General features: G+C 45.4%; 1 protein-coding gene across 2 annotated transcripts; it reads right to left on the reverse strand.

Moving 5' to 3' along the window:
- Positions 1-5,930: 5,930 nt before the first annotated feature.
- On the reverse strand, positions 5,931-24,996 carry SNUPN (snurportin 1). 2 transcript variants are annotated; one of them, XM_067754195.1, is made up of 9 exons: positions 24,484-24,982; positions 21,173-21,335; positions 19,149-19,296; positions 14,030-14,134; positions 13,694-13,790; positions 12,461-12,558; positions 9,557-9,631; positions 8,031-8,111; positions 5,931-6,558 (listed from the first exon to the last, which is right to left on the reverse strand). In XM_067754195.1, exons 2-9 carry the CDS (start codon positions 21,328-21,330, stop codon positions 6,235-6,237), a joined length of 1,086 nt encoding a protein of 361 aa, XP_067610296.1. In that variant the 5' UTR covers positions 21,331-21,335; positions 24,484-24,982; the 3' UTR covers positions 5,931-6,234. The 2 variants fall into 2 exon arrangements, with proteins under 2 accessions (XP_067610296.1, XP_067610307.1); XM_067754206.1 differs by lacking the exon at positions 8,031-8,111 and having other exon boundaries at positions 24,484-24,996.
- Positions 24,997-25,204: the final 208 nt, after the last annotated feature.

The following is a 25,204-nucleotide window of genomic DNA, read 5'->3' on the forward strand; positions in this document are numbered from 1 at the left end:
CTGCTCCTTGTTACTCTCTCTCCTAGCACCATCTTGTTTTTTTTAAAAGAGAGTTGATCACAATTTGTAATTGTGTACGTGTTTCCACGTCATTGGCCTAGAGTCTGCCTGCTTAGCCAGGAAGGCGGGAACCACATCTGTAGGCCCCTGTACCCTCAGTGCCTAGAGCCTAGAACCTAGTACACAGATTCTTCATAAATATGTATTGAATGACTGAATTAAGAAGATAACCAGACTTTCCTGGCGGCACAGAGGTTAAGAATCCGCCTGCCAATGCAGGGGACACGGGTTCAAGCCCTGCTCCGGGTAGATCCCACATGCCACGGAGCAACGAAGCCTGCATGCCACAACTACTGAAGCGTGTGCTCTAGAGTCCGCGCTCCGCAACAAGAGAAGCCACCGCAATGAGAAGCCAGCACACTGCAACGAAGAGTAGCCCCCGCTCGCTGCAACTAGAGAAAGCCCACGGGCAGCAACGAAGACTCAACACAGCCAAAAATAAAATAAATTAATTTTAAAAAATTCTCTTAAAAAAAAGACAACCACCTTGGGACTTCCCTGGTGGTCCAGTGGTTAAGACTCCACACTCCCAATGCAGGGGGCCCGGGTTTCATCCCCAACCCGGTGCAGCCAAATAAATAAATAAATATTACAAAAAAAAAAAAAGACAGCCACCTTAACTCTGAGACCTCTGTCTTGCCATTGTCGTATGCCTTTTTTTTTTCTTTTTGGCTGCACTGGGTCTTCGTTCCTGGGTGCGGACTTTCTCTAGTTGCAGCAAGCGGGCGCTACTCTTCATTGAGGTGCGAGGGCTTCTCATCGTGTTGGTTTCTCTTGTTGCAGAGCATGGGCTCTAGGCGCGTGGGCTTCCGTAGTTGTGGCTCGTGGGCTCTAGAGCGCAGGCTCAGTAGTTGTGGCACACAGGCTTAGTTGCTCTGGGGCATGTGGGATCTTCCTGGACCAGGGATCAAACCCCATTTCCCCTATATTGGCAGGCAGATTCTCAACAATTGCGCTACCAGGGAAGTCCCTCTCCTGCCTTTTTTTATATTTGTTTGGATCTAGGAATAGAGATACTTCCAAAGCTGTGATTAGAATTTTGTAACCTTTCCCCCAAAACACCTTTACTTCTGAACTCTAAAGCTTCTCTCAGAAATTGCTCCAAAATACCTACTGCCTATGAAAGAGACATGTCTAAAAGACAGATACAGAATAAGTAAGGTCAAAGTACTAACCGATGTCTAGGGTGAAAATTTTTTCTTGTTTACTCATAGGCCAAAGCTATAATCACTAGGATGGCTGAAGTAAGCTATGTAAGGAAGGTGAAAAATCTTGTCCCTTGTAGATAACATTTCCCCCATTACCCAATACTTTAGGGCCTGGTATTTACCTACTGCTATTCTCTGCTTTTTCTATTCTTTTCTTTTTCTCTAAACTAAAATATGATCTGGCTTCTTCCTCACACAAACAATTTTCTCATCTGACACCCCTATTTACTACTCCCAGATCACAGGTTAATCAGTCACTATTCTTGATACCTGTTGTTACTTCAATACTTGATACCTGTTGTCTAGAGTTTACCTAACACTCTGAATTGTAATTATTTGCTTATTTGTCTGTCTCTCCCACTAGACCATGAGTTCCTTGAGGGCAGAGGCCATGTCTTATTCATCGCTCTCTCTTCAGAACCTAGCATAATATATAGTTCAGAGTAGCTGGTGCTCAATCAATGTTTGCTGAAAGAATGCACCCATCCTTTTCCAGCAAACAAGGTACAATTCTTGCCAAAGAGTACCAAACAGGTTTGGTTACCTTGGGTACTTAATTGCTCACGGGAAAACATTCAATACAGGAGAGAGGTACCAACTGAGTTACTTTACTCTCACTCTCTTTGACTTACCTGTGTTAATGGGGAGGCCAGAGCAGAATGGATAAATTAAGTCCACAGATTAATCTGGTCCTTCTTTGATGTAAAGATTGGGTATAAAAACAGAATCCTAACATAACATGGGACTCAAAAATCAGCTTATTTTACCAAAGCAACCAGTCATACTCTGGCTAAAACCTCAAGGCTTTTTGTCAACTTTTCCTGCCCTACATATCTGAAGGCATAAACCAAAAGACCGCATTTGCTTAAAAAATACATATTATGGGTTTTTTACTCATTTCTTTATTAGAAAGGAAGTCTATAGCTAGGAAGATCATTTCTTTCCCTCTTCCAATGTACGTAGTGAGAAGGTTTTTGGCTATCCTTTTAATCACATTCACAGAATTAAATACAGTTCTTGTTCTTAGAAGTCTGAAACATATCCAAACAACTTTTAGCAGCCTGCCACACACCTCCACTCAGTCTTCTCTCCAGGGTCACTAACCTGGGCAGCAGAGAGTGGAGGGGCTTCCCTCCAGACTGCATTCTCATTCCAGTTCATCATTTCATTCACTCAGCAAACATATATTGGTACAACAAGTAGCAGGCATGATGCCAGGCACCAGCGACCTAAAGATAAATAAGACAAGGTCCCTGACCTCAAAGTGCTTACAATCTAATAGAGGAAGTGTGCAATAAAGAATTTAACCTTGGGGCTTCCCTGGTGGCGCAGTGGTTGAGAGTCTGCCTGCCAATGCAGGGGACACGAGTTCGTGCCCCGGGCCGGGAAGATCCCACGTGCCGTGGAGCGGCTGGGCCCGTGAGCCATGGCCGCTGAGCCTGCGCATCCGGAGCCTGTGCTCCGCAACGGGAGAGGCCACAACAGTGAGAGGCCCGCGTGCTGCAAAAAAAAAAAAAAAGAATTTAATCTTGCCCAAAGAGAGGCTGACCTTTGCCCTTGGTTCCTGGTAAGGAACCTCTAAGCCCTTGGAATGTCCTGCCTAATAAAGGTGTCTTTGTTTGCATGGGGGTCTTTTGCCACACTAGATAATCCAGTAATGTGACTAGGAGGGAGGGGGACTTTGGACCACATGTTATCAGCTAGACCCCAGGAAGGGCTGGAGATTGAGGTTGGCCAACCAGTTCTGTGTGACCAAGTCCAATAAAAAACTTTGGACACCAAGGCTCAGGTGAGATTTTCTGGTTGACAATACTCCATGAGTTTTGTCACACAATTAGTAGGAAGTTTAAAGCTGTCCATGACTCCACTGGGAGAAGACAACTGGAAGATCCATGTTTGAAACTTTCCTGGACTCTTCTCCATGCATTTCTTCCCTTGGCTGACTTAAATCTGTTTCATTTCACTGTGATAAACTGTAACTGTGAGTAAAACAGTTTTCAGTGAATGTGTGAGTCCTTCTGGTGAATTATCAAACCAAAGAGCAGTCTTGGGGACTCTCCGTAACTTTGGGAAACAGATGTGTAGTGGGATGGGGAGGGCACAAAGATGAGAACGGCTAATTCTACCTGCAGAGGTAAAGTTTCAAACAGGTATCTGTTTATTCAACAGATGAGTAGGTATATTCACCAGGTGGATAAAATCAGAGTGAGAAGGGATGGTTTTGGGGGGAAAAAATATGAAACACGTGTGTTTGTACTGTGAACTATAAAGCAGCATCACTAGAAAGGAGGCAGAAAAGGAAGCAAGGTATTTTATGAGACTAGACGGATACACTAAGGCCAGGTCATGAAGAAACTTGCATAGCAGGCCAAGAAGCTTCACATGTGCCCTGTAGGCGAAGGGAAGTCCTTGAAGTAACATGATCAGATGTGCATTTTTAGAAAGGATCACTCTGCCAGTTGTGACAGGGGTGGATTGGAGCTGTTGGGGAGGGGGGAAGACTGGTGGCAGGGAAACTGGTGGCAGAGTAAGAGCCTCTGGCAGTGCTGCAGAAAAGAAATGATGAAGACTTGAATTAAGGCCTAACTACTTACCAGTCAGTCTCCCAGTCACTTAAAACTCAGCATGTCCCAAACTGAACTCATTATCTTTCCCCCCAGTCCCCCTCAATTATGTTCTTCCTGGGATTCTTGTCCTTGTTAATAGCATTTAGTCACCCAAGTTAGGAACCTAGGAATCATTCTGATGATTCCTGTCCATTTCTTACCTTTCATAGCTAGTGAGTCACCATGTCCTTAGGTCCCACCTCTTTCTTCTCCATTTCCTCTACAATCTAAGTTATGAGTTAACATTAAAATAACCAATATCCAATCCCAGAAACCTATAACGCAACCATATTTGAAACAGGTGGCAGGAGGTGACTTTATAATTCGCAGAGAAATATGACCAAGAGACATATTCTATTCAGTGATGATAAATAATACTGGCTCCTCAGTTAAAAATATAAGAGCACTCCCCTGAGATACAGCCTTCAAGCTACCATTCAGCAGTATCAAGTCGTGCATGGTGATAAGTTTGGCTAATATGTTCTTTGGTTCATGCATCTGTCCCCAGAGAGTGTTCTTTGGGGAAGTAGTCCTTCCAGACCGATTATTTCTGGGCAGAGCCCAGACAAGTCTCTACTGATACTAGCATGCACATCTCCTGAAATGATACAGTTGGCTGCTGAGAGCAGACTAGAGCATTCAGAAGAGACTAAACCTTTAAGCAGCCTACAACAAGCTTTTTGGCAAGAGGAACACAATGTTTCTATTGCAGAGTTGACCTAAATTCAGGAAAGAGCTTATTGATATAGGCACGCTTAAATCTGCAGCCAGCTGGGTCATCATTGGGTAGGGGAGGAAGGGGTTTCTTCCTTCACCAATTTTACAGAGTCAGCCCGAGCAGCTCTTTAAGAGCCCAACACTGAGGCTAGTTCCAATGGTGTTCTGAATTTGTGTAATGAGGCTCTGCTTAACCACAACTTCTGCCCGGATCTGTTCCCAGAACTAATCAACACAAAGAAACAACTGCGTGTCAGACAAGATCTGCCCTGGATCCCTCTGAAATTTTGTCCACAGGATACTAGTACTGCTGGAGTGGAACAGTGAAGTCCTTTTCTCTTGTAAGAGAAGTCCTAGAAAAGTGGAAAGTAGTATGGGGAGCAGATTGAGGCCACGGGAAATGGGACACATTTCCTGAACACAGAGCAGAAACTGGTTGGTGTTAGACGCCATCTTCCACTCCCACAGCTGCCAAAGAGCTCTAGTTCACAAATCTGAATGGATCCTGCCTGCTCAAAGCACTTCATCAGCTCCCTTTCATCCATACATAAAACCCAAAACCTCTGCATAACACACAGGCCATTTATGATCAGACCCATCTCTTTCCAGCCTCCTTTCCCATAGCTATCCAGCCCTACTTGACAACTGAGCCATGCTGAACCGACTTCAGGTCCCAGAGCAAGTCCTTCCCAGCTCTGGAGGGGTGCATCTGCACACCCTCCTGCCTCTGTGAGAAACTCCTGCCCTCCTTGTCTGCAGAGCACATTTCTGTCCCTCCTCTGAGCCTCAGCCCAGCTTTGAACTCCTCTGTGAAACCTCCCTCTGCTCTTCCCAGCATCCCCCCACACCCCATGCTCTATGCCCCTTTCTGCACTAAAGCAATCATCCCACCATCTGGACCCACTCTAGATGCTGGTGGGTTTATTTTCTCACTGGATCGTGAGCTCCTCAAGGGCAGAGATGAAGTATGGTCCCTCACCATAACCCACTCTACATAAGCACAAGGCTTATCTTCTGGAAGGTGCTCAAATGTTGGCTGAAGTAGTGAATGAACTCCATTTGCATTTTATCTCTGGCTGTGTCTACACCAAAGAAAATCACACTTGTCTTCTCAGAAGAGGGAACATATTCAAATACCAAGAACTGCAGTTCCTGGTAAGACCTTTGAGAAAATGACGTTACCAACAGCAGCAACTGGAAACTCAGCAGAATGCTTAAGTGCTAAAAACAGAGTGAAATGGGCCAAGACTTGAACAGTCATGGTTTAGGGGGCCTGAAGGGGTAGAGGTGGGGGAGATTCCTGACTATCTAAAGTTTAAGAATCACACACACACAAAAATAAAATAAATAAAGTTTAACAATCACGAACAACTTCTTCCGTAAGAATTACATATATTTACATTGTGGATCTGAAATACATTTTCACAGGAGTTGCTGCTCAAATGCAAAGACTGCCCAATCTGGAAACCTCCCCCAACTGTTAAAGCCAGCACTTCAGATAGGAGATAAGCTGTTTCCAGCTGGAGTGGCTTTAGAAAGTCTGCTCTAAAATGAAGTCATCTTGTTCTCGTCACTGTCCTCCTCCCCAGCCTTCCTTCTGGGACCAACCCCCATCCTGTGACTCCCAAAGGACGCTGCCCTCTCTAGTTATCCATGAGGCTCCCTGGGTGCTTGGGGCTATGGGGAGGGCTCTTCAGCTTGGGGGTAGACAGGTGCTCCAACTCATAGCGTCCATTCTCAGAGGACTTGTGTGTGAGTATCTTCTTTATTCCCTCCTTCTGGCTCCTCTTGTGCTCAATAATCTGCTGGAGCTGGTACCCAGCATATTCTGGCTTGGCAGTCAGCGGGCCAGCTGGCACAGCTACGCCAAGAACATCTGACACCATGTAGGGGCGCAGCCAGCCCACCAGAGGAGTGCTTCCAGGGCTATAGTGGGTCTGCTTGTGGTAGAAGAGAAGCCCATCTACCTACAAGAAAGAAAACCAGGGATCAGAATGACTTCTGGGGCCACATGTTTGTAGGAGACCTATATGCACTGGGGTAGCTCTTGTGGTCCAGCTCTTTTTTCTGGGTCACTGCCAGAAGAAAAAGAGTCTTTGTTTCTCACACATGAATTTCTCTAAAAGAAGACATGGCCTAGAAAACTAAATTTTAGAAAATAAAAACATAAAAAGTACTTTCCCGTTTACAGCGTGCTTTCCTACCTACTATTTCACCCTCTTACCCACCATGGAAGTGTCTGGGAGATGAAGCTCCTCAGACTCAGGGAGTTCTGGAGCCTCCCTCAAACACACAGTGAGTATGAAGCAGAAATTCAGCTTGAACCCAGGTCTTCTCTCCTCAAATCCCATTCACTTTCCACCACCCGGAGGTCTCTGTAGTAGGGGATGTGCTCCACACCGGGAACAAAGCCGGGGGACTGGACAAGCCCCTCCAAGATGCTGGACTGCTGAGTGCAGGGGAAACAGCCTGTCAAGAAGCCCTGCTCCCCAGCCATTGCTGGCTGCCTAAACCTCCCCCTAAATTGTCTGTGAGCTATGTTCTGGGAAACTCAGTTTTTCTCAACGGGAAGACCTCCCACAGTCCCATATGTTCTTTTCTGTGATTCAGTGACTCATCTCTAAAAAGCATTTATTGTCACTGGGGCATAAGGGTTATAAACAAAGATGGTGTTCTTACCACCTTCTTAACTGACTCCCAGAAATGAAGGCAACTCAGCCTTTGCCATTTCATCATTTGGGAAGCTGTGATCCTTTTAGCAAAATTATATCCAGTTCAAGCAAATACTTGCAGGTGACCAGGCAGAATTTTAAAGGGTATCATGGGCAAAGGAAGTCTGCTTGTAGGGTAACTGCAGGTTCTGAGGATGACCAAAGACTGCCCAGGACTGAGGAGATTCTGGGGAGGTGAGACTTTCAGCACTAAAACCAGGGAAGTCCTGGGCAACCTTGGACAAGTTGGTCGCCCCACTGCCATGCCACTGCTCAGCAAGCACTGCCATCCCTGGGGACCATTTGCTCTTCGGAGGAAGGAAGGATTAGGAATTCACAGCCCTGCAGTCTGTCAGTCACAGAAGCCCCAGCTGTGGCAGTCAAACAAGGGGCCTCGTTCTCTGGCTTGTAGCAGAAAGAGGCACACAAGAAGGACCTAGGAATGGAAGCCTCACCCCTCTCTGGGCCTCAGTTTCTCCATCTGTAAAATGAGGGAGTTAGATGAGCTGTCCTTTCAAGGGCCCTTCCTGCTCTGGCATTCTGACTTATCTGGCAGGGTGGCACTGAGGCTATGAAGGGCCACGAGCACATCCTTTTCCAAGAGTCAGCATTTAGCCGTTTTCTGATGCTTTGACACAGCAAAGTCAGAGGCTCTCTTAAGACTGTATAACCAAGTTTCCCTGTGTCCTACAATCAGATCAGAGCAATAAAAACAATGGTTTTGTTACCTCAAAAGGGAAATCCATAGACAGCACCTTACACAGGCTCTCAGGGGTACAAGGGAAATTCTTTAGCCCCACAAATTTAAACTAAAACATAAATTAGAACAAAGAATTAGTACATGTTACAAACAATATTGGTTCCAGCAACTGAACAGCTGTATCAAAGAAGAGAAGTTTTCAGTCTCATCCTTCCCTACCCACTCCCCTCTACTTATCCTCTGAATTACTAGGTCAGGAGTTCTCAACCTTGCTTTATACAGGAGAACCATCTGGGAAACTCTTAAAAATTACTCATGCTCAAGCACCACCCCGAGATTCTGACTGAACTGCTCTGGGGTGGGATCCAGTCTTTTTTTTTTTTTTAAGCTCTCCAGTTGATTCATGCAGTCAGGACTGAGAACCACTGCCCTGTGCTAGGTTTAGAGATTCTATGTTATTCTCCCAGCTCTATGAGAGTTGCCCCTAATGAAGGACTGGTGAAGCCCCTTTCACACCAGCAAAAGTTTTTACACTTAAGCAGTATACCAAAGTGATTAGGACTATGACAACCTCTGAGTCAGATTGCCTAGGTTTGAATCCCAGCTCTGTCAATCATTTAATCTCCATATGCCTCCATTTTCCCATCTGTAAAAAGGGATAATAAAATATCTACTTCATAGGATTGTTATGCAAATACAATGAGATAGTACATGTAGCACACACAGAAGAGCATCTCAGAGAAAGTAGTACCGATGTTCCCTTTCCTCAGTGCATGTTCTTCTAGGACCTTATTGATAACATCACTGGAAGTACTGGTCCCATTTATTGTCCTGTAACTGGTTACTCAGTTGCTTTTAAAAATGCTGTAAGCAACCCAAGCAAATGCCAGTCTACAGGGCTTAACTAATAAAATGCAATGAAAACAACTGTCCCATATTTAATCACTGAGCGAAGAGCCAAGACATTTGGGTTATCATCCTGGACTATGGGACCTTGGGGAAGGCAGTCCCTTCTCTGAGCCTATATACTAATCTATAAACAGAGGGGACTGACTAGATGAGGTCACTCTTAGCTCAGATGCAAAGGCAGAGGTTCTCAAAGTGTGGTCCATGGACCAGCAGTATCAGTTTCACTGGAGAACTTGTTAGAAATGCAAATTCTCAGGCTTTACCCCAGACCTACTGAATCAGAAATTCTGGGGGTGAGGCCCAGGAGCCTACGTTTTACCAAGCCTCCAGAGGCTGCTGATGCAGGCTGCAGTTGGAGAATTCTAAACAGTGTTATTAATAAAAACAGTTATTAGCATTTTATACCAACCACTGTTTATTGAGTGCTCACCGTAAGTATTATGCTAGAAAGACTTGTATATTTATATAATTTGGTTCTTAGAACAACCCTGTAAAGTAGGTATTATTAACCCTATTAAACAGATGAAGAAACTAAGGTCAAGTAAAGATATTAACTTAACTTGGTAATTGTTAAAGCGAAAACTGGAATCTAGATAACTGTTAAGTCCATACTTTTCCCACTGCAATCCTAACACCAGGCCTTACGGGATTGAGCTTGGTTTTCTCTCCCAGTCCTTCTTCTGGTAACTTTGAATGCATCCAGTAGAATCGGAAATCAGTCTGCCAGAGAAGAGAAAGGGAAAGATTAAAAACTGCTCACCTCAAACTCTAATACGAACAAAAACACCCCATTCTAAAAAGGTACCTGATGGTCAAAAGGTACAAACCTCCAGTTATAAGATAAATAAGTACTAGGGATGGAAAGTACAACACAATGACAATAGTTAACTCTGTTGTCTGATATATACATGACAGTTGTTGAGAGTAGATCCTAAGAGTTCTCATGGCAAGGGAAAAAAAACATTTATTTTTTTCTTTTCTTTTCTTTTTGGTATCTATATGAGATGGTGGGTGTTAACTAAACTTACTCAGGTAACTACTGCAAAATATATGTAAGTCAAATCATTGTGCTATACACCTTAAACTTACAGTGTTGCATGTCAGTTTAATTTCAATAAAACTGGGAAAAAAAGAGCCACCTGATTTATGAAGACCTAAGCCCTTCTCTCACCCTCATTTCCCTTAAAACACTGCCATAAGGTCAGGAAGATGTTCATAAAATCTTTAAATGTTTTTTCCTTAAAATCCAATAGAATTATTAATAGTAGTAATGCCAACATTTATCACTGAAGGCCTACTATGTCTCAGGCTCCATGCTAAGGACCTTACATACATAATCGTATTAATCCTCAACCATCCTCTGAGAATTGTATTATTATTATCTCCATTTTACAGGTGAGGACTCTGAGGCTCAGAGAGATTACATCACTCACCGAGGTGCACACAGAAATACTATGGGACCAGGACTCACCAACTCCAAAGCACATCACGTTAACCTCTGTTTTATTTTACCTAAGGATTAGAAACTATATAGCTGTAGCTTCACATAAACTACTTTATTCCAAATTACTATTGATCTAAATTACTGATACATATGCTTCTGTTGTTATTTAGGGACTTTTCTTTCTTTTTTTTTTAATTTCCAAAACCAAAAATAAAAAACCCACAATCTTTTCTTTATATTGTCAAAATATAGGTGGCTTTAGTTATCAAATTTGTAGGTTGTAAATGCATGTTATGAAACATCCTTCAACAGAATTATAGGAGAATATGTTCCTGATTGAATTTTAATTTTTTAATTTTTTTAATTTTTAAAAATTAATTAATTAATTTTTGGCCACATTGGGTCTTCGTTGCTGCGCGGCCTTTCTCTCTCTTTTTTTAAAAAATAAATTTATTTATTTATTTATTTTTGGTTGCACTGGGTCTTCGTTGCTGCCCGTGGGTTTTTTCTAGTTACGGTGAGTGGGAGCTACTCTTCGCTGTGGTGTGCGGGCTTCTCATTGCGGTGGCTTCTCTTGTTGCGGAGCATGGGCTCTAGGCATGTGGGCTTCAGTAGTTGTGGTTCGTGGGCTCTAGAGCACAGGCTCAGTAGTTGTGGTGCACGGGCTTAGTTGCTCTGTGGCATGTGGGATCTTCCCAGACCAGGGCTTGAACCTGTGTCCCCTGCACTGGCAGGCAGATTCTTAGCACTGCACCACCAGGGAAGTCCCTCAATTGAACTTTTGAGTTCTGAGTTTTAGGCTTGGCTCTGCATTTGGGCAAGGTACTTAACATCTGTGGCTCTCAGCTTTCATATCTAAACGATGAGGAGTAATAACAATAGTACATACTTACTTTTTAGAGTTGTAAGGGATTCAGTGAGATCATGCTCACAAAGTGCTTAGCAATGCAGGTCTTGGCTATTTTTTTGTTGTTGTTTTTGTTTTTTTATCTTTTGGCCACACCGTGCAGCATGTGTGAACTTAGTTCCCTGACTGGGGATTGAACCCATGGCCCCTGCATTGGAAGTGCAGAGTCTTAAACTGGACCGCCAGGGAAGTCCCTTGGCTATTATTTTTTGAATGAGATGCATGCTAGAATTCTGAAGTACCAGCACCTAGCACAATTTGGAAACCTAGCTTGGGGTAATGGCTACAGAAAGAAGCAGCCTGTGGTGATAACCTGTGATTCGGACACGTGGGCCTGCATGAGGATCGCCTGGAGGTTTATTAAAACGTAAGTCTCATCCCCAGAGTTTCTGATTCAGTAGGTTTAAGAATTTGCATTACTAACAACTTTCTGAGGCCACACATTCAACATTCTGAGAACCACTATGATAAACTAATTGACAGGGAACATAAAAAACCCACCACTTTAAAACTGGGACAACGATGGGGAGCATAGGAGCAGAGATGGACCCTGTGGGGTGACCTAGCCTCTCTCTGATGACTGCGTCTGTCACTCGAAAAAATCACCAATCTGAGAAAAATGTTGTGGGAAGGTGAAACCTAAGGGGAGAATATTGGGTGGGGGGCCTCTCCCCATTTGGAAAATCTCCTTCCAAAGCTAACCCCTCAGAGATTCGAGGCCTTACGGTCATACCAAGGAGGCCCTGACATTTTCAGGGTCAAGATGTGGTTGGTGAAGAGTGGAGGTGACAGAAGTCTATTTGATGGTGCTTAACATTCCACCTTCTCTTCCTTGTGCCGCCTGCACAAGGCAGCATCCCCTTCACCTGCAACCTTCCCTGCCAGCAAGCCTCCCACACTCTGGAGAGAGCGGAGGGGGCGGTTACAGCTTCTACGAAGTCCCAGCCTACCCTACACTCTGTTTCTCCTTCCTCCCCTCAAGAATTGCTATGCTTCCCTTAGTTCCTCCTACCTCTTTTTATAAATGAAGCTAATTTAAACACACCCAAAGATGCAAGGAACATTAGACAATGTTCTTGATATACCACATCCTGTACACACCAAGAAGTTGGTCACGTACTAAACACACATGCTGAGCCACTTTCCTGGGAGGAGAGGAGAAAACAGGAGAAGACTTGAGGGGAGTATCAGTCCTTACCTGGCAGTCATAAAAAGGGTGTCCCCGCCAGCACATCACGTCCAGAACGTAGTAGGTCTGGTTCACCTCACTGTAAATGCAGTCCAGAATGGTGTAGTCTGGAGACGCAAAGTAGAAAGTCAGTACAGGGTACCCCTTCCCATCAGGGTTCCCTCCACCACAATCTGGGGAGCCCCATCTTAGGGGCTTGGGAACTGAATCCAACAATCCTCAGTGCTCACGGCAAGCACCGGCACTACAGGACAAAGTTCTTCACAGCCTTTTCTGGCTACCTGGCACAGTCTAGGGGTGACCTGAGGTATGACAGCACAAGAAGGATCAAGGCAATGCCAAGTGTGAACTCTGAACCTTTAGAAAAACTGGGACATTTACTCACCTTAGAGAAGCTCAAGTTTGAAGGGAAGTAATCTTCCATTTTAGTTTACAATTACTTTTTGAGTTCCTAACACAGGCACTGTGTTCTGTGGGGAATATTAACTATAAGTAATCCCTGCCTTTAAGGAAGTTACAATCCAGTTAAGGAGATAAGATGATTACAGAGGAAAGAACCAAGACCTGAATTATACAGCACAAACTAAGAAAAACGAGAGTTCCAAAAAATGCTTCATGGAAGAGATGGGATATGAACAATCTTTTGGGATCAGAGGACTAAAATAACAGGGTAGAGGGGAGCTGGGAGCGCATTTCAGGCTCGAGTAAAAAAAGCCAATAGAGGGCTCAGAACAGAGGACAGGAATAACCACCAGCAGAGCCTGGGCAGACAGAGGTGAGAGAACGGTTCTGGCAGCTCTGCCAACTCCTCGCTGAATGACCCTGGGCAAACTTTCGTGACCTTAGTCTCCCTGGCTGGGCCCAGGTGGGAGGAATAAGCTAAGATTAGGACACTGAGAAAGGAGAAAAGGGAATTCGGCAGGAAGTCGCAGCAACAGTACATTACATTTGGCCTTCTGGGGGTCCTTTCCCCAGAAAACGGCACCTGTCATCTTGTGATGGAAGTCCATGGGAAAGGTGCATTGACTTTAATTTAGGGGTTTATTGCCCAGCAGGCCTCACAAGTTGCAACTATTCTGCTACTGAGGAGGCCTGACCTTGAGGGAGAGCCCAGTGGGCAGGATATTACCTGTGCGCAGTTTCAAAAGTATGCTTTTAAAGTGGGTCTTTAAAACAACTAACTAAGCAACTAACCAAGCACTGATTATAAAAGTTAATAAACAGTCAATTGTATGTAGGTACCTTTTGTTGTTGCTGAGTTTCGCCTGTTGCCTCCTGGCAGAAGGGAAGAAAAGCTGCTGACGCAGTAGCCACTCTTGGTGTAGGCACTGGTAGAGCCCTGTGTGGACAATTACCATTCTTGTCAGGCATCAAGGTCTCCTCACCCTCCTGCTTCCACATTCTGCAGGGGTGCCATCAGCCCAAAGATGGCTCTCATCAAATCCCTCCTGCAGGAAAGCGTTTCAATCCCCATGGCAGGGACAGCTGCTGTGGCAGATGAGGAACACAGAGTGTGCAGAGAACCCCTCCCGCCACAGGCCAGGCATGCTGGTGCCGGGGGCAGGAGCAGCTACTCACCCTGGAGGCCACAATAAGGGCTCTTTTTCCAACAGGGCACACGACCACAATCCATTCCTGACCCAAATCTGAAGGGACGTCAATTAACCACTCTGACAGCATTAACTGGGAACACAAAAAATGGTGTTAAAAATCAACAGGGCTGTGCTGCTCCCATGTTTACAATGACAAAGAATTCACGTCCTATATATATAATAAAAATACATGTAAAAGAATGAGAACAGAAAAGGGTGACAGTGGGACCTCCACCCCACTAGCTCTTAGTAGTCAACTCATCTCCTGCTCACTGTGAACTTCAACTTCTCACCTTCATTATCTGCATCCATATCCATTCTTACTACTTCACCTCCTGTATGGGGGGATGGGACCCTCTATCTTTCGTTACTTTGTCCACCCACCTACCACTATCACAACCATTATGTTCCAGGGGCTATACCTCAGAGATGAATCAAGTCCCTGACCTTGAGATGCTCTAAACTAGATCATTTCCCAAACTAGTGACCCAAATACTATACTAAAGGATGTTAGGAAATCTACCTTAAATTTTTTTTTAAAAAAAGGGCTGTGGTGAAATGAATTTGAAAAAATTTACTCTTCCATTCATCACTAGTCCCTCCCATCTATACAAGACTTTAGCCTATCAATTAATACTTCCCACTGAATCTCTCATCTCTCCCATCTCTCCTTCCCCTTAGGCCACAAAATACTTAACCCCTAATCCTCAAAACCAAGGCAAAAATGAAAACCTTTTTTCACTCTACATTTCTATTAAGATATTCCACGTTCCCTCTTTTTTCAACTACTTCGTATTTCTTTTTTTTTTTTAAACATCTTTATTGGGGTATAATTGCTTTACCATGGTGTGTTAGTTTCTGCTTTATAACAAAGTGAATCAGTTATACATATACATATGTTCCCATATCTCTTCCCTCTTGTGTCTCCCTCCCTCTCACCCTCCAACTACTTCGTATTTCTTGCTGCTGCCTTCCCACCCACTCTGACACCCGCAGTCCAGATTTGCTACCTCACAGCCCCACTTGACCTCCTTGCAGCCAAGTACCTCTATTTCCTCACCTCCCCCTCCTTCCTCTACTCCTGGTGTAATGCTGCCAGTCACATCCTCCTCCTTGACACATGCTCCCTTGGTCCCATGACAGTACTTTTCTGTTTTTCCTCCAAACATTCCTCCACACACTCCCCCAAAACATGTAGATAATCTTCAGGGGGCTGTTTTAGGTCCCCCTTTTCTTTTCTCTTAGATGCTGTTCCCCCCGTGGGGGTGGAACTCATCTACTTCACTTGTCATTTCTAAGATGATGCCTCCTAATTCTCTCTCTTTTTTTTGTTTTGGCTGCGTTGGGTCTTTGTTGCTATGTGCGGGCTTTCTCTAGTTGTGGCGAGTGGGGGCTACTCTTCATTGCGGTGCACGGGCTTCTCATTGCAGTGGTTTCTCTTGTTGTGGAGCACAGGCTCTAGGTGCACGGGCTTCAGTAGTTGTGGCACACGGGCTCAGTAGTTGTGGCTTGCGGGCTCTAGAGCGCAGGCTCAGTAGTTGTGGCGCATGTGCTTAGTTGCTCCATGGCATGTGGGATCTTCCTTGACCAGGGCTCGAACCCGTGTCCCCTGCACTGGCAGGCAGGTTCTTAGCCACTGCGCCACCAGGGAAGTCCCCTAATTCTCTTCTTTTTCATCTCCAGACTTCTTTCCTTTCCTCCAAACCTATATTTCCAGCTGTCCATTTGCTATCTCTTTCTCTGTTGGTCCTCTCTGTACCTTAAACTCAGCATAGCCGAAACAGAATTCACCCAAGTACTTGGTTGCCCAAGTACCTCCCATCCCTGAAACACCCACCCTTCCCCTTCTGCGTTCTGTGCCCTGTTAATATCATCACCTTCCTCTCTGTTATTCAATTAAACCCAAGGCATAATGAACACTCCCTTAAAGAATAATAGTAATACAACACCAAAAGCACAAATGACGAAACAAAAGATAGATAAATTAGACTACATCAAAATGTAAAACTTCTGTGCTGCCAAAAACATCATCAAGAAAGTGAAAAGACAACCCACAGAATGAGAAATATTTGCAAATCATGTATCTCATAAGGAACTTGTATCTAGAATATATAAAGAACTCTTATAACTCAATAATAAAAGACAAACAGCCCAATTTTTAAATGGGCAAAGGATTTGAATAGACATTTCTCCAAAGATATACGAATGGCTAATAAACACATGAAAAGAAGCTCAATATCATTAGTTACTAGGGAAATGAAAATCAAAACCATGAAACACCACTTCACACCCACTAGGATGGTTATATTCAAAAGGACGGACAATAACGAGTATTGGCAAAGATGTGGAGAAACAAACTCTCAAACATTGCTGGTGGGAATGTAAAATGGTGTAGTCACTCTGAAAAATAGTCTGATAGCTCCAGAGTTATCATATGGCCTAGTAACTCCACTCCCAGGTATATACCCAAGAGAAATGAAAACATATGTCCATGTAAAAACATGTAAATAAATGTTCATAGCAGCAATATTCATAATAGCTCCAAAGTGGAAACAACTCAAAAGGCCATCAACTGATGAATGGATAAACAAAATGTGGTATATCTATACAACAGAATATTATTTGAAAAGACATGAAAAGGAATGAAGTTCTAACACATGCTACAACATAAATGAATCTTGAAAACCTTCTAAGTGAAAGAAGCCAGAAGCAAAAGGATGTATCTCATATGATTCCATTTATATGAAATGTCCAAAACAGACAAATCCATAGAGACAGAAAGTAGATCAGTGATTGCTGGGCCTGGAGGGAAGGGGAAATGGGGAGTGACGGCTAATGGGTGTGAAAATATTCTAGAATTAGATAGTGGTGATGGTTGCACAGCTCTGTGAATTACTAAAAAAATACTGAATTGTACACTGTAAATGGGTGAATTGTATGTTATGTGAATTGTATCTCAATATGGCTGTTTAAAAAAATAGCAGTAGCAGCTAATACTGTGGGGCATTCATTATGGGCTCTGGGCTAGGTATTTAAGGTACACTATTTCATTTAATCCTTCTAACAATCCTATGAGATAGGTACTATTACGATGTCCCATTTTACGGATAAGAAACTAGAGACTTAGACTGGTTAAGTAACTTGCCCATGGTCAACACAGAGCCTGACTTTGAGGTCAGTCCATGCGACCTGAGCTTAAACCCTTACCCGCTTCTCATATTGCCTCTCCTAGCCATAAATTCTGTTCATTCCACCTGGCAACATCTCTCATACTCATGACCTCTTTTCCTTCCCACTTCCACTGCCCTTAGCACTCATCAGATCTTTTAGCAAACCTAAGCCCCCTACCACAGTCTCTCTCTTCCAGGCCTTTCTACACTGATGTGGTAGTCATCACATGAAGTCCGACCTCTGCCTCTGGCTCAAAAAGTCTCGGTGGTTCCTCACAATCTAGACCCAGAGTCTAAAACCTTGTACATATTTCTGCTATATTCCTCCCCCTACCCTATGTTGCTCCATCCTCACACACACTCTGCACACCCCTCCTGAACACATCATATATTCTTCTCCCACCTCTGGGCTCTTGCTCAGCCTGATCCTGCGGCCTGGAATGCCCTGAAATGCTCTGTACCTCCACCTGTCCTACCCATGTTTCCAAACTGTCTCCTCTTTCATTAAGCTTTTCCTGATTTCACAACCCTGCTTCCTTCTCTGTTGGAAGTTAATTTCACTTTCTTATTGCAAAAACCATAATCTACACTTATTAGAGGAGTGCATGGGCTATTTCTGGCCCACGTCTATCTTCCCCTGAGAATAGCCTAGCTTAACATAGAACAGGGCCTTCAACAATGCTTGCTTGGGGGGGACTTTTCTGGTGATCCAGTGGCTAAGACTCCACACTCCCAATGCAGGGGGTCCGGGGTTCGATCCCTGGTCAGGGAACTAGACCCTGCATGCCACAACTAAAGATCCCACATGCAGCAACAGAGATCCTTCGTACTGCAACTGAGACCCGGCGCAGATAGACAGATAGATAAATAAATGTTTTTTAAAAAGCCAACATTCTGTTTTAAACAAAAACAAAACAAAACAATGCTTGCTCGGGACTTCCCTAGTGGTGCAGTAGTTAAGACTCTGTGCTTCCACTGCAGAGGGCATTGGTTCAATCCCTGGTCAGGGAACTAAGATACCGCATGCTGTGCAGTATGGCCAAAAAATTTAAAAAACAACAAAAAAAACAATGTTTGCTCAACAGAATTGTACTTTATCATAGAAGAAGTCTGTGCTATATTTGAGGCAGAGAAAGAGGATGGGAGTGTGTGCACCCAGGAACCATATTCTTAAGGTGGGAGAGGATTCTGAAGTGACAAGACACTTGGGTTATAGAGAGAAGTATACAATAGCAGGGTAGACCCCCAGCCCCACTCAGACACATGCCCTGCCTTCTGGAGAATAACTGGGTTGCCTAGAGCACTGGACAGTCTCCATGCCTGCTTCACCTATGGCGCCACAAGCCACACTGATTTCCTCTCCGGAATCAACAGGCCACTTAGTCAAGTTTGTTATAGCGATCTGTTGTTTCATGGCCTCAACCTCACCTAGGCCAACTGGCTGGCCTGCGGTGGCTAGGCAGGCTCCCAGTATTCAAGGACCTCCAAGCTCCTACCACCTGAGTGTGAAGACCCAAGGCTGGCATGTTAGTCCACCACTTGGGAAAGACTACCAGCTTGGGAGGTGGGGTGGGGGACAGTGCTGGGCTGGGCAGGCCTGATCCAAAACGGCTGTATAACGGCTAGTAAAGAATGGCGTCCGCTAGCATATCAGTAGCTCAGGGGCTTTAAATGCAGCAGGCCGGAAGCCTTTGCTAACAGCATGGGGTAATGATTCCCAAACCCACTACCCAGACTCTATCAGTGACCCCTGTCAGCACACAAAACTGTAAGTCACCTCTTTTCATCTCATAACTTTTATGTACATCAGCACTTTCGTTGCAGATGCTATTCCTTCTTCCTGCCTCATCCTCCTCTTTAGGGCAAGTAACGAGCTTTGACTGCACAGTAAAGGGAGCAGGACCAGCTGCGCCTAATCTTCTCTGGAGCACTCACTTGATTAGCATAGCGTTTTGGTAACTTCTTGCCAGTGTCCACGTCCATTTCCTCATCATCTTTCTTTTCTTCTTCTTCCTCACTCTCCATCCCTGTCCAGTCATCTTCAGCGAGTCTTCTGGCATGGTTCACATAATCCAGCCGCTTTCTGAGAAAAGAAAAGGCATAAGGACAGGTCTTTATGTCTTATAGGAAGACACCCTGAAATGTGACAGATGTAATTCAAAGTCTCCAAATTCAAGAGCAACTTGGGAATTGTGGTGGGGTAAGAGATGACAAAATTTCCTTTGTAAGCCTTAACTAGTGACCACCTCCTCACAGATCCTAAATAGGAAACCCCCTCTGAACACACTCAGCTTTCCTCAGTTTCCTAAGAATAGGCAAGGTACAATATTTAAAGGAATTCTCAGGGTTCGCTAGTGGCTGATCCTACTCCTACCCACCCCACCCTAGACTCCCATCGCCACCCCAGGTGAGAGCTGACACTTCCCTGCCTGGCAGATATACCGTCTGAAGGCTCCCAGGGATTGCAGAGAGGAAACACCGAGATGCTGTGAGAAGTTTGAGACAAGGACAGCTTCTGGGACTTTCTGAGGAACAGCCAGACCTTTTTGCAGTTCCTAACTTTCAAAAAAGGCCACTTAGAAAAAACTAAGGAAATCTGAGTAAAGAAGTATGGATTTTAGTTAATAATAATGTATCAATATTTGTTCATCAGTTGTAACAAGTGTACTATAAGATGTTGGGAATTCCCTAGCAGTCCAGTGGGTAGGACTCGGCACTTTCACTGCCGCGGGCCCAGGTTCAATCCCTGGTTGGGGAACTAAGATCCTGCAAGCTGCTCAGCGTGGCCAAAAAAAAAAAGAGAGAGAGGAACTTGACATTTTGGAGGGAGACTTTTCACCACATACTCTTTTTTAAAAACACTTATTTATTTATTTATGGCTGTGTTGGGTCTTCGTTGCTGCATGCGGGCTTTCTCTGGTTGTGGCGAGCGGGGGCTTCTCATTGTGGTGGCTTTTCTTGTTGCGGAACACAGGCTCTAGGCACACGGGCTTCAGTAGCTGTGGTGCACAGGCTTAGCTGCTCCACGGCATGTGGGATCTTCCTGGATCAGGGCTCAAACCCATGTCCCCTGCATTGGCAGGCGGATTCTTAACCACTGCACCACCAGGGAAGTCCCTTCTCCATATACTCTTTTATGTATTGTGAATTTTGAACCATACGAACATATTACCTATTCCAAATTAATCACAATTTTTAAAAACTGGGGATCGGGGGAATGCGTGATCTGAGAATGTAATCTGCAAGCAACCCAGAGGCCACAGGGAACCATCTCTGCTAAACACATCTAGTGATGAAGCAGTGGGCAAAATGCAGCTGTCGATAGTTCCTCCTAATCCTTAATTCCTTAACCAGAAGAGGCCTGTGTTGCACTGAGAATAAAAGGATAGGCCCTGCCTTCAGAGCAGCCCATCCTCAAACACTCCTATCCTGCAATCAATCTCTTTCCCTGTTTGCTCATCTTGGTATTGAGACCGAAGTGTATGGAACACATTTCCTCAGATTCCCTGTGGAATTATTTGTCTTGAATTCCCAAGGGCTCCACAGAAACATCTGGGCTGAAGGAAGACAGGAAGCCCACACCAAAGCCGGGAGTCAGACTGCAGGAGAAGGCACACAGGGAATGTGGGGAGTGGAAGTATGGGAGTGGCTTTCACAAGTCCCTAAACTACAAAGCTCAGTACTGCTGCCAGGAAAAAAGAAAAGAAAAATTTAACCAGAGAGTTGAGCTTTTGCTTTCAAACTTCAGTCTCTCCCTACTCCCTCATTTTTCCCAAGCTCTGGGTGTAAAGGATGTCTACCTCTGCCAGGATTTACCCCTCCCAACCTTGTGGGCAAGAAGAACAACCTACAAAGGGTCCACTTTGAAGGTGGCTCTGTAGAGACAAGCCTGGAGCCTCCTGAATGGTTCACAGCTCCCAGCCTACAGAGAGAAGCCAAGGAGTTAAAGTATCCCTTACGATTTCTGCAGTTCCAGTAACCGGCGGCGCCGCTCACTCTGCTCCAAGGAACTGTACTTGGACTTGTACTGGGACAGGCGGGGGTGTGGGGCAGCTGTGCTGTTCAGATCTTGAGACACAGAAAAGCTACTAGCCAGGGCTTGACTCAGCTCTTCCATCTTCCCTACAAAGGAAAACATCAGAAAATTGTTCAATCGTTTTGTATCACCTTTCGGGTACAGGCAGTTATGGTGTAACATGATGGCTACATTCCTAAAAAACCTCACTTAATCCAAAATCACAATTATTTCTATGGGAAAAAAAAAAGAAGTTAAAGGGTAAGTGAGTTACATATGAGCAGTAATGTTTTTCTCGCAGATATTTTAATAATGAGCATTTTGATAGCTCTGAGTGTATAAACTTCAACATCAATCAAATTCACCTTGTGATTGAATCTAACTTTTGCTCTTTGTCATCATTCACCAGGGACCCTGTCATTAATTCCTTCTTACAATCATTGACATGCAGTGAAGTAATCGATCATCTAATTTTTTTCCTGAATAGTTCTAAAAAGCTGTTACTCAATAACTAATGTAATTTTCTTTCTTAACATTTTTTTTTTTTTTTAATGTAGGGCTTCCCTGGTGGCACAATGGTTAAGAATACACCTGCCAACGCAGGGGACACGGGTTCGAGCCCTGGTCCGGGAAGATCCCATGTGCCGCGGAGCAACTAAGCCCATGCACCGCACCTACTGAGCCTGCGCTCTAGAGCCCACGAGCCACAACTACTGAAGCCCGCGCGCCTGGAGCCCGTGCTCCACAACAAGAGAAGCCACTGCAATGAGAAGCCCGCACACCACAGTGAAGAGTAGCCCCCCCTCACCGCAACTAGAGAAAGCCCACACACAGCAACGAAGACCCAAGGCAGCCAAAAATAAATAAACTTAAATAAATAAATAAAATATGTAATTTTCTGATGCAAGTTTTATCTGATTGGCTGTTTAGTTCTCCCATAAATGCCAACTCATATCAAGAAAATTTAGTTCCAGGAGAAGTACTGGTTCTGGAGCCCAGGGAGGAAGACAAGAGGAGCCAAAAACCCAAACCTGGCAGTTACTTTCTTGCTTTATAGCTTGTTTTGTTTATTTGCTTGTTTGGGGTGGGCAGAAGGAAGGTTTCAGGGCTACCTATGCAGGACTCATTTCGAAAAGAGCTAAAATATGTAAGGCTGCCTCCCAGTTAACACCAGCTGCTCTAGAAAATGTGAAGGACAGACATGTGGTACACTTGGGAGACAGAGAGTAAATCATATTGGAGACAGACTACCAAGGGCCACCCTAAAGAACGGGAGTAGAGAGAAAGATGTGAATTCACACTTCACTCACCCTTCCATGAATGAAGGTATGAGGTAGCACAGGAGCTCACCTAAAGATTAAATGTGCACCTCAAGGAATTCCCTGGCAGTCCATTGGTTAGGACTCTGTACTTTCACTGCCAAGGGCCCAGGTTCAATCCCTGGTGGGGGAACTAAGATCTCACAAGCCGCCACGGCCGGAAGAAAAAAAAAAAAAGTGTGCCTTAGACTGCAAGAAAAGAGGAACATTTGGGAGAAATTTTATTCACACACCTGGGCTGGCCCAACCCTTCAAGTTCTAGTATAAACCAGAGGGTACCACCAGTGCTTAAACTCCACCCCAGTCCAGGTCCCAATGCTCTGAGCCTCAAAACCAACAGGTTCATTGCAGAGCCTCCACAGTTAAAAATACAACTCTATGGGCCTCTACTTGGCAAAGAGTTATTTTCCATTGCACATTTGAATTCAGATTTTCTTTCTTAATTTACAGCATTAGATTTTTTTTTTTTAATGCCCGCACCATGCGGCTTTCGGGATATTAGTTCCCAGACCAGGGATCAAGCCCCCAGAGTGAAAGCGCCGAGTCCTAACCACTGGACCACCAGGGAATTCCCTAGATTTCTTTTTTCTAATTTGAAAGGAACTTTTTTTGTGTGTGTGGTTAAAAACGCATGACATAAAGTTTACCACTTAACCATTTTTTTTTTTTTTTGTGGTACACTGGCCTCTCACAGTTGTGGCCTCTCCCGTTGAGGAGCACAGGCTCCAGACGCGCAGGCTCAGCGGCCATGGCTCACGGGCCCAGCCGCTCCGCGGCATGTGGGATCTTCCTGGACCAGGGCACGAACCCGTGTCCCTTGCATCGGCAGGCGGACTCTCAACCACTGCGCCACCAGGGAAGCCCCATTTAACCCTTTTTAAATGTACACTCCAGTTGTGTTAATTACATTCACATTGCTGTGCAATTTCCAGAACTCTATTATTCTTGCAAAATGGAACCTTTATACCCATTAAACACGAAAAAAACAGAAACAAAAACAAAAAAACCCACCTTTTTAAAACTTAAGATTAGCATATTATGTGTGGATTTGAGGCGTGTCTTAACATGTATGTTATGCAACCGGGGTGGCCATTCGTAGTTGAGGCTGGGTGATGAGTACTTAGGATCCTAAATGGTATGCTATTTTCTGTATTTTCCTATACTTTTGTGTAAGTTTGAACACTTCCATAATAAAATCTTTTAAAAATTCATTATGTCTTCGTCTTACCAAAGTAATGACCCAATCTAAAATACATTTATTAGGCCTCATCGTGCTTTATCTCGGTGTGGGTTCATGCTCTACCAAGAAGCATAAAATCCTTCTTAAAACTGATGCCTTGGATACTGGGGCGGCTGGCTGTACCTCCCTTTATGGCTGTCCTTGGCTGGCTCCTGCTCTTTCAACCCATTTCTTCGGAGGATGATGACTCCAAGGGTTCTGACCTGGCGGTCTCAAACTCCACCTGTATCCCATTTCCGACCCACCCAGGCCCCTCCCCCGAGCTCCAGACTCCAATTGTCCCCCGCTACTGCCTCTTCCTCCTCTCCCTCCTCCTCCCCCTCCGGGGGCGCCCCGCCTCGAATCCCCCAGCCAGGATCTAGGCCTCCTCAGCGTCTCCCACCGGGCCGGGGGAACTGAACTCCACTCGGCCGCCCTCCCCGCTACAGGCGCGCACAGCTTTTCTCTATGGATGGGGTCATCTAGGCCTTGCATGATTCGCCCCTCCCCCACAAAGAAAATCCCTGAGGGGTCCTGGCCCGACAGCCTGGAACTGAAGAGTGGAAGCGCGCCCAAGGAGAGGCCCCGGCCTCGCTCTGCCCCTCCAGGTCATGGCTCGGGAAGCCGGGAGTGTGCAGCCGGCCACAGAGAGTTACAGCCGGGCGCCCAAGGTCAGTTCGGGAGCCGGCGGGTCCCAAGCTAAAACCGACGACTCACCAGGCCGAGGTGACAATTCCACGCGCAGCCGCCAACGCCGTCGCCGGGGGCCGACCAATCAGCTGCCTTTAGAGAGCCGGCCCCGCTCCCTTGGCCGCCGCCGTGCCGCCGGGCTCACCCACCTAGTGCTGGGAGTTTCCGGCTCCTCCGGACGTAGAGAACGCCGGGAGTTCTTCCGCGGTTCTGTCACGGGCTTGCGGTTACTTCCGCCCTCAACTACCGGGGTTTTTCCAGTCCGGCCGGGCGGGAGTCCTCCTTCTGCTTTTGTGTTGCTACCCTCCTGCAAGGTGACTTGGCCGGGCCGAAGCCTCACTCCTGGGCAGAAGCTTCTCCGGGTTACTTTCGCCAATAGCTGGAACCCCGGTCTCGTGGCCGGGCGTTCAAGGCCCTCCAGGCCCTGGATCCTGCCGCCTCCCGCAGATACGCACAGTCCTTAGGAGTGCACCAACAGTCCGCTCCCTCTCCCGTGACCATGCTTTATACGGGAAAGCGCTGCCTGAATGACGCCCTCCCCCGCCCACACATAGAGCCACCACTAAGTCTCAGACAATTAGTCGTCCCCTACCCATTCGCCCCTTAGAACATTGAAAAGAAACCTCGATTACAGCCATTTGCTCGCTTTAGGAGTTTCTCTTTCCTTCTCGCCTGTGGGCTTGGCAATGGTAGGGACCTGGTTTGATTCCTGCATCCGGCACAAGGCATGGCTTTGGTGAAGGAATGA

Source organism: Pseudorca crassidens, chromosome 1 (assembly GCF_039906515.1).
Source record: "Pseudorca crassidens isolate mPseCra1 chromosome 1, mPseCra1.hap1, whole genome shotgun sequence".
NCBI lineage: Eukaryota > Metazoa > Chordata > Mammalia > Artiodactyla > Delphinidae > Pseudorca > Pseudorca crassidens.

Excerpts from the sequence above, each read along its gene's own strand:
- SNUPN (XM_067754195.1), bottom strand. The coding sequence starts at position 21,330 with ATGGAAGAGCTGAGTCAAGCCCTGGCTAGTAGCTTTTCTGTGTCTCAA. Across the intron at positions 19,297-21,172 it reads TTACTGGAACTGCAGAAATC|AAAGCGGCTGGATTATGTGA; the intron begins GTAAGGGATACT and ends TTCTTTTCTCAG. Across the intron at positions 14,135-19,148 it reads CAAAACGCTATGCTAATCAA|TTAATGCTGTCAGAGTGGTT; the intron begins GTGAGTGCTCCA and ends TTGTGTTCCCAG.